Source organism: Drosophila tropicalis, unplaced genomic scaffold (assembly GCF_018151085.1).
Source record: "Drosophila tropicalis isolate 14030-0801.00 unplaced genomic scaffold, ASM1815108v1 contig_443, whole genome shotgun sequence".
NCBI classification, from domain to species: Eukaryota; Metazoa; Arthropoda; class Insecta; order Diptera; family Drosophilidae; genus Drosophila; species Drosophila tropicalis.
Window position 1 is genome coordinate 2,040,238 of NW_027172907.1, and position 9,156 is coordinate 2,049,393.

General features: G+C 44.5%; 2 protein-coding genes across 4 annotated transcripts; one reads left to right on the forward strand and one right to left on the reverse strand.

Annotated features, from left to right (window-relative positions):
• The first annotated feature begins 557 nt into the window (after nt 1–557).
• On the forward strand, nt 558–6,190 carry MED14 (mediator complex subunit 14). 3 transcript variants are annotated; one of them, XM_068286023.1, is made up of 9 exons: nt 559–781; nt 879–968; nt 1,029–1,594; nt 1,659–2,150; nt 2,217–2,584; nt 2,658–2,892; nt 2,956–3,573; nt 3,637–3,941; nt 4,003–6,190. In XM_068286023.1, the coding sequence occupies exons 1-9, from the start codon at nt 699–701 to the stop codon at nt 5,998–6,000; spliced, it is 4,755 nt and encodes a 1,584-aa protein (XP_068142124.1). In that variant the 5' UTR covers nt 559–698; the 3' UTR covers nt 6,001–6,190. The 3 variants fall into 3 exon arrangements, with proteins under 3 accessions (XP_068142123.1, XP_068142124.1, XP_068142125.1); XM_068286024.1 differs by having other exon boundaries at nt 2,959–3,573; XM_068286022.1 differs by having other exon boundaries at nt 558–781; nt 1,659–2,584.
• Nucleotides 6,191–6,797: 607 nt separating this feature from the next.
• Nucleotides 6,798–8,933, reverse strand: LOC137574016 (uncharacterized). Its single transcript, XM_068286122.1, is given in 8 exon segments — nt 6,798–7,147; nt 7,214–7,320; nt 7,389–7,864; nt 7,866–8,074; nt 8,134–8,278; nt 8,334–8,494; nt 8,566–8,823; nt 8,897–8,933. Coding segments are annotated over 8 exon segments (1,689 nt in total). The 3' UTR covers nt 6,798–6,851.
• Between the last annotated feature and the right edge of the window lie 223 nt (nt 8,934–9,156).

A 9,156-nucleotide genomic window follows, 5' to 3' on the forward strand; every position in this document is an offset into this window, starting at 1 on the left:
TTGTTTTGTGTCATTAAGAACACCTGTTGTTTTGCACTTGATCTATAATTAATTAAGAGGGTGGTTGGGTTAATCTATTTATTCGGCCATAGAATGCTTGCACTTCGAATCAGCTGGAAAGTATTAAGACTTTTACGGCAAGCTTGAATAAAAGACAATCCATCCAATTAGCTTACCTCACAGGAATCTCCTTTTTTGTAGCGATATTAAAGACAGTTAAGTTTGTCATGCAATGGGTTTTGTTTTAAGGCTATTTTGAATTTTACTTTCGCGCCAAGAATCGTCGTGTTCACAGATACGGTAACTCTTTCTATTTTCGATTGTCTGAAACCGATAATTCGTCATCGATTGCCTGGATCCGATAAAGCGTTATCGATTGCCCGAAAGCCGATAACTATCCATCGATTGCCCGAAAACCTATAGCTCACTATCGATTGTCTGATAGTCGATAACTATTTGTCGAAAGTACAGTAACCGATAACTCTTTGTCGATTGTATTGCAGCTTTGACAAGCTTCTTTCCTTTATCGATAATACGACATATCGGTACTATCGATATCATTAGAGAAACTAAGCCTGAATAAAATAGGTCGCAAACTTATAAAAAATTGCAAAAAAAATTTAAAACAAAGAAAAAAACATTATACGCGCATCAAAAGGAAGTATTTGTAAATACTGTTATCAAACTTTGCAGTGAAGATGGCGCCTACACCGCTGCCTCTGGAGCAAATGCCCGGTGTTGGTGGTGGCGGCTATTTGCCAGCCGGACAAGAGGGAAATCGGTAAGTTTTTTTTTAGGTGGCGTCAATGCGGTTTACTATGCAGTAGTATTAAAAAAAAGGGAAAGACTTATTTTGAAATATTTATAAATTTTAACAGATCTGGCGGCAATAACACAATGTCGATGTCGGTGCTGATTGACTTCATTATCCAACGCACCTATCATGAGCTAACGGTGCTGGCAGAATTGTAAGAATAATAGCATTCTCGATATGCATAATAGAGTAACATATCCTTGTCTTTCCCAAGACTTCCCAGCAAAACGGACATGGAGCGAAAGGTAGAGATTTACGACTATGCTGCCAGGACGCGACATTTGTTTACCCGACTGAATGCCTTGGTGAAGTGGGGTAATTCAGTGTCCAAGGTAGACAAGTCATCACAAATCATGAGTTTTCTAGACAAACAGAATATGCTGTTTGTAGAGACAGCCGATATGTTGGCCAGGATGTCACGTGAAACGCTTGTACGTGCTCGTCTACCTAATTTTCATATACCTGCAGCAGTGGAGGTACTGACCACTGGCACATACAACCGATTGCCTACCTGCATACGGGAAAGAATTGTCCCACCAGATGCCATAACGGCAGCAGAAAAGAAGCAAACATTGTTGCGTCTAAATCAGGTGATTCAACATAGATTGGTCACTGGCAAACTGTTGCCGCAGATGCGTGAATTTAGAATTCGGAATGGACGAGTTACCTTCGAGGTGAAGCATGAGTTCAGTGTGGCCCTCACTGTGATGGGCGACAGCCCCAATGTGCCTTGGCGACTGCTGGACATTGATATTTTGGTAGAGGATAAAGAAACAGGCGGTAAGTTATCACAAAAAGTAAATTGGTCGAATCGATTTGACTAAATACATGTTTTTGCATTTAGATGGGAAAGCTCTAGTGCACCCTCTACAGGTGAACTACATTCATCAACTTATTCAAGCGCGTCTGGTTGAGAACCCCAATGCTCTAAGCGAAGTCTACAACTGTCTTCACTACTTTTGCCAATCCCTGCAGCTGGAGGTCCTGTATACACAGACTCTACGCTTAAACTATGAACGCCTGGATGAAAATAATATAACAGTTGAGGAATATCTGCCGGGTGTGAAGCTTACTGTGTCCTATTGGCGTGACCTGAAGTCGGAACTGGGCTATCGGCTTACAGTCCAGTCGGATCCAAGTGAGATTGGCCGGCCCCTAGCTGTAGTGCATGTTCCCTCACTGGGTGCCAAGGAATCTGCCGATGTGGCGGATCGTGCTGTACGTTCCGAACATCTTTCCATGGAACGATTAATTGTGCACACAGTGTACATACGTTCAGTGTCCCGTTTGAGTGATCTTAAATTAGAGTTCCAGGCATTTTTGAAAGATGTTGATTGTGAGTACAAAACAAATTTCATCATTAAATGCGGCCGTAACCCCTTTCTTCTCAAATTGTTTCTAGTCAATCTCCAAGGTACGCCGGCCATTCTGACAGTGCCCGTGCTAACCCCTTGCCTCCGTGCAGAGCAAATTCATATAACCATTGACACTCATACTGGGATGTTCCGATGCCACGTGCCCAAGCATTTGGATTGTCCCATCACCGATGAAATGCAGGACTCATTAAATGGTGACAGAAGTAAATTGCCCTCACTACTGTCGGAGTTACGGTATTGGATAACACATCGTCGTTGTGAAAAGACTTTGCAACATTTACCAGCGACGGCCACCGAGACTTTGCCATTTCTGACGCTTCCCGACCACGAACTACTTCAACAGGGGCGGCACAAGATTTATGTGAAGCTGCATCGTCATCCGAATATCATATTGGTGAGTTTCATCCTTCTTATTTTTTAAAGCATTGGAATTTCTTCGTTTTACCTCGTTTTCTCTGCCCCAACAGGTGGTCCAGTTGAAAGAAAAATCGCATATGCCAAATGAAATGGAATACACTTTCCATTTGGGGTTTGTTGCATATCAAAAAGATGAAGTCGATGTCATTGATAATGGTGCCAAACAATCGGTCTCTGTGGTGGCTCAATCGCAATCTGAGATACCAAAATTCTATACCAAACTAATGCGACTCATTGAGTTTGACACATTTGTGGCCACCCATGGCCCTGGTACCGATGTTGATGGTGAGTGAGCACGAAGAATCACACTGACTTTCAATTTTTAATATTTCATTTTCCCTTATCCAGCAGAAATTTCTCCACATAAGCGTAAATCCAATGGCGATATTCTGGCTCCTCCAGCAAAGCAACAGAAAACTATTTTTCCAGCATATTTTATACCCGAATTGGCCCATGTGGTTGCCATGTGTGATGAGAAGATACCGTTTTTGAATTTGGCACACACTTTTTCCAAGCATAAAATACCTCACAGTGGTCTGCAGGTAGAGGCAAATGCTACCAGCTTGGTGTTAAAGATTCTTGCCTTGCCTAAGCCGGGCAAAACGCCTCCAGTAGTTGGCGGCGATTCAAACAAACCGCCTACTTTGAGTGCTCCTGCTGCGTCATTGCCCAAAATAGAGCGTCATGTGTGGGAAGATTTGCAGCGTCGCGTGCTATCCATTTCTGTACGCTCCCAGACTAATAAGAACAGTCAGGTGAGAATATGGGTAGTGGAGTTCGTATTCTATAGCACACCCCTGCAGAGCAGTCACCAGAGGGAGCAAGGCAGCCGTCGAACTGTCTATTTGACCTACGAGCAGGCTAATCATGATTTCTCCAAGACTGTGGAAGATCTACTCAATGACTGGTCTAAGATTGTCTATCTCTATGCGTTGGTCTATGATTTTGCAGATCATATTAAAAACAGTAAGTGAAAACTTTTTCGATATAAAGGCAATTCCTATTATCTAATTTTCTCTTGCCTTATAGAGCGTTATTCCCTGACCGATATGCTGGTGGTTAAATCCTACAGCTTCATGAATCTTTTGCTTGGCTATGGACCCAAAAAGGAAGTCAGTTGCAATATTTATTGGTCGGTGCAATCACATGGATTCCGACTTACCTTTGTAGGCGGCATGTCGGCGGTGAATGCGCACTCCATGATGCGGGACCAGCTAGCCCAGCATTTGAATCAGCATCACTGCCTAACACAAATAGCACACATTCTGCATGAGACCTACAGTCCCATGAGTTCCCTATCTAAGTTGCCTGTATTGCCAATATTGGGAGTTCCTGTAAGTTTTTGTGCTCCATTTTGTGTATGCGATTACTGAGAGTGACGAATCTCTTTTGCAGCGCCCCAATGTTCCAGTACTTTCGTTCTGCATGATTCCTCAATCACCCTGTATGATGAGATTAACCCACTTAGCGGTGTACTGCCTGGAATTTCGGTTTCGTGCTAACCGTTTGGTATCCATTCGCGATGGGGCCAGCAGCCGGTTTGAGAGGAATGTAATTGAGGAATTCACGCCCATCCAAGGCTTAAAGGCATTCTTGTCAAAATATGTAGATGAGTCGGCTATGTACAGAGGGAGGGCGCCACATGAAGATGACAACCCCTTGTCGCCGATGGGGATGGAGGATAATTTCGGTGGGCCGAGCAGTGTAGCTGGTGTCAGTGCTGGAGGATCTTCACCTTTCCTGGGAGCCGGTATGCGGGGACCACAATCGCCGCGGGACAGTGGACTTCGTTTCCCTGCTCCTCACACGCCGCCGTCGAGCTCAAATCCTCACACACCAGCTAGTCCTCATCCCGGTGCTGGTGGTGGTGGTGGTGGCGGCGGAGGTTCCACACAGGGTCATGGCAATTTTAATTTAACTTCGCCTCCAGCCCCACATATGCCGCATCCGTCACCTGGTGGGCTTATGCCCTCATCTCCGCTCAACCCTCAGCCGAGTCCGCATATGGTGCACAGTCCAGGCCCCAATACACTCTATATGCCAAGTCATCAGGATTCACCCTTTACGGCCATGTCGCCGGCAAATAACAACTGGCCAGGTTCCCCTAGCCTGCCCCGACCATCGCCTAGGCCGGGACAGAGTCCCGAGCACAAAAGTACAGGCGGAGGTCCAGTTGGTGGGCCAAGTGCCACTGGTGGAGGTGGCACACGCGGTAGTCTCAACCGTCCATGGGCTGGGGCAGTGCCCACTTTACTCACACACGAGGCATTGGAAACCCTTTGTCGACCAAGCCCGCACCCGAATAAGGATATAAATGTATCTGATATGTGTCCATTGGAACGGTTTCTGGGTTGTGTATACATGCGACGACAGCTCCATCGCAATATTCAAAACGAGGAGACTCTCACTGCTCTTAACTCGACCGAACCCGGCGTAGTGCTCTTCAAAGTAGATGGCCTGCAGTGTCAGGTAATGCTCAACCAGATGCACATGCAGTCCCTGCATCTAAAGGTCACACAATTGCCACCCATGCCGGATAAACCCACTTTCCAACTAAGTCCCGATGATTTGCTGGTCATTGAGCAATATTTTGACACTCGAGTGGTTGCTCCACCTTATCGTCCCAATTCCTTGCACAGCATTTGCCGTCTACTCAATATGCCCGCCCAAGTTTTGAAAGATTTTGTGCAAATCATGCGTCTTGAACTCAAACCTGAGTTGGGTGGCGATCATCTGAAGTGGACTGTGCAGATGTGCATGCGAATGCCGCCCTCAGCTGTACCCATTGTGCCCAGCGGGAATGCTTGTGTGGTTTTGGGCAGACTCAAGATTCTCTTCTTTCTGCAAATCACCAAAATCCCCTACAATGGCAAGGACTGGAAGGATAGCCCAACGCTGGTTCTGCCAATTGTCTATGACATTACCACAAATATCACGCAAATGGCCGAACGACGAGAGCAGGTGCAATCGCCAATGATGACAACGGCCAGCACACTGCTGCGACGTTTTGCCGAATACAATGTGCAGACAAATCAGTGCTCTCTTTTCCCAGCCATCACAGACCTGCTTACTAATCTTCAACTGAATACTACGGATTTGCCACCGCCCCAACCCAATCAAGCCATTGGACCACCGGTTGGTGTTGGTGTCGGTGGAGTTGGAGTTGGTGTCGGAGGAGTTGGCGTTGGTGGAGTTGGCGTTGGAGGAGTCGGTGTTGGTGGTGTTAATGTTGGCGTGGGTGGAGTCGGTGTTGGTGTGGGTGTCGGTGTGGTTGGCTCAAGTCCCAATCCCATGATGCCCATGCAGCAGTTGCAGCCACAGGTCGGGCCCCAAGGTCCCGTTGGCCCTGGTGGCTACCCGCAGCTTGGTCCAAATCCCGGCGGTCCGCAGTGATGAAGGCGCAAGCGCCGCGCCTCCTCACAACAACAGTGAGGCTGGCAATCGAAACGGCGGACCAACCCAACCAACCAATTCAACTTAGTTACTTAACTACATCAACATTTATATTTAAAATGTATGTCCTTTAAGCTTATCAAAAATTGTTAAACCCTCCCCAAAAAAAAAAAAAAAAAACAAATATATATATTTACCATATACTGCAATTAGGTACTTAATAACTATTGTAATTAACTGTTATGGCGATAAAATGGCAGCAGAAGATCAATTCTCATTGCTCAACCTGGTAAGGATAAACCAGGAGTCTGATGTAGGCAAAGAGCATATGAATCGTGCAAGGAATCGCGAATTTATAACACTATTCACGATACTTATTTTTTCGGCACGGTCCACTTTCAACCTAAAAGTATGCTTCACAAAGTTTATTTGGTAGCTGCAAAAAGAATGAGACGGAAACTCGGACACCCTTATTAGGCTAGTCCTTAGAGGATTTTCTATTAAATAATCCCCGAAATAATTGCCTTTTAGCTCGGTGTCCTGAAGGACTCCGGACAAGATGTTTAATTTGGTCCAGGGATATCATAGTTGTTCCCAAGACTGATGGATACAAAAAACTTTGAGCCGAAATTGTTGACCGATCAGTGTTTTTTTTAAGGACTGATCAGTTCAAACTGACCAACGAACATTCAAATCGTCTTTGATAAGACCCGGTTGGGAAATATTTGGTTCCTGCTAGTTTCTTTTTCCTTGTTAAAGATCTGCAATAATCAAATAACGCAGTTTTTAAAGGACAATCAGGATGATCGATTTTTATTGACGAATTTCTTACATATTGGATACTTAAGCTTTCATTCTACAACAAAACAATAAAAATTCTTAAACATAAACGGCGCTTCTTGATCCGAAATGAAGTTTCTTTCAGGCTTCTCGGAAGCAAATGGATTTGTAGTAGGCGGTAAGATGATATTTAAATGCCGATTCGATTGGTTTATAAACTGTGACATGTCCAAAGGAGCCTCGTACTTGGTATAAGAAGTGACCACGATGGGACACTTTAAATTTAAGGAGGCTTGAATGGTATCCGGCCAGGTGTCTTCCAAAGCGTAACCCGTCGACCGATAAAGACCCGAGTTGAAGAAGCAAACTGAAAGAAAACGAAATATGATATATATAATATTTAAGACAACAGTAAAACAGAAAGGATAATCACCTAGATCCGGGCTAATAAAATGGGATTCACGGCAGTAATTGTGAAACAGAGTATTCTCAAAATGATAATTTACAGATCTTTGGGCATTGCGACAATGCCTACAGCATCTAGAATGGAATAAAGTACATTTTGATATGTGTGGACTGGAAATTGGAGGGATATAGTTGGCACTCACTTGAACTTTTTCAACTGCTCAAATGATATGTTGTTGGGATTCAATTCAGGACCTATGAAAATCACATTTAAAACTTTAAGCGTAGGCATTATGTGCAGCATGAAGAGTTCCCATTTCTGTAAAACGTCCACTTCGAATTCAATTTCGGCTCCAATCAAGTGTATGGTCAACTCCCTGGCATCGCGCAATCGTTGGCACAACTTGAGGGCATACCAAGCCGTTAGTGGTCCTGTGGCCACCTGTGTTAAGGCTGCAAACTCACAATCATCTTGGCTGTTGATATTCAGTTTTCGCATCATTTGTCGCGTATTGCAACAGGCCATAGGTAGATCTTTCAATATCCTATTGGGCAATGAGGGCTCTAAGCGACCGAATTTCGATTGAAATATAATCAAAGCCTTAAAGAGCCTGTACGCTGGACACCATTGCGTATGATTGGCATTCAAATGATTTGGCTTATCCTTGCAGTAGGCCACCCTCACCGCAGCCTGTACAGAAGGAGAGACGCTTGAATCGATGTTCGCGACACTTGGGATCACTGCAAATTAGTGGAAAGAGCAAAGCCTCCTGCTCAGTGGCCGTTAACGAACGATTCATGGACTTTTCCACTTGACGTATGCAAACAATACGATATGAACGAAACTGATCCGCACTGAAATCTCCACACTTGTAGAACATATCATGGCCTATTCACCAGGAGTTAGACAATTTTTAAAAGAAACTTAAGGACAAACTATTATCTTACCATTACTCTCGACCGTCTGGCGCAGAGCATAGCATAACTGACGATGCTCTTGATCATTCTGCATATGCGCGCCACTACAATAGTAGGTGAGACCACAACGCGAACAGGGCACAATTTGCTGACCACAGAGATCCGATTTGCAGAGCTGTAAAGTGACAGGAAACCATAAGTCTGATCGTCTATAATCACTTAACACTCACATTGCATAGCGATGCCATAAAATATTGACGTGGCTTGTAAATGTATTCAATATATTCGGCTTCATCATCGGACGATTCTACATCACTGGGCGGAGCCTGATTGAAGAGCTTGTCCAAATTACTAAACAAAGCGGCTGTAGGCGAATCACCAGCAGCTCCTCCTGCTTTCAGGGAATACACAGAAAGACTTTTAATACGACATGATAACGGCATTAACAAACCAACCACCAACCTTTCTGTAATTTGCTGCCCAGTGACATGAGCAACTCGTTCATTTCATTATCTTTTGATTTCTTTTGAATCAATACTGGCGGACTAGGAGGTAATTTGGCTGTATCCTTACGCGGTGCTGAAGTAGTGGCTGTTGGATTACTTTTCTCCAATAATTTCTTCCGCAAAAGCTGTTGTATGAGTTTGATGGCATCGTTACATTCCTCATTTTTGGAAATTTTCGGTGGCTCCTCCTCCTGTTTGATTGCTTCGGTAGCCACTATTTCACTGGTTGTTCGATTACATTTATTCCTTGCCCGATTTCGGGTGCGTGACGGCTTTTTTCTTCTGACCCGAACTGGAACCCAAACTTGTGGCCCCTTGCTGCATGGTACTATTGTGGTTCTTGACGCGTCTTTCACAGTGGACGTAACTCAATTGAATGTATAGTATATAAAGAATAGAATGCTCATTGTTTCAATTGGCGAACAGCCATGAAGAATCGTACCAAGCTAATTGTACATTATGAGAGCCTGGCTATTTTTGTACATTGGGTCTGTTTCTGTTGTCACAGACAGCAACAGCCGCAACCGCAGCAGCAACCCCAGGGGCA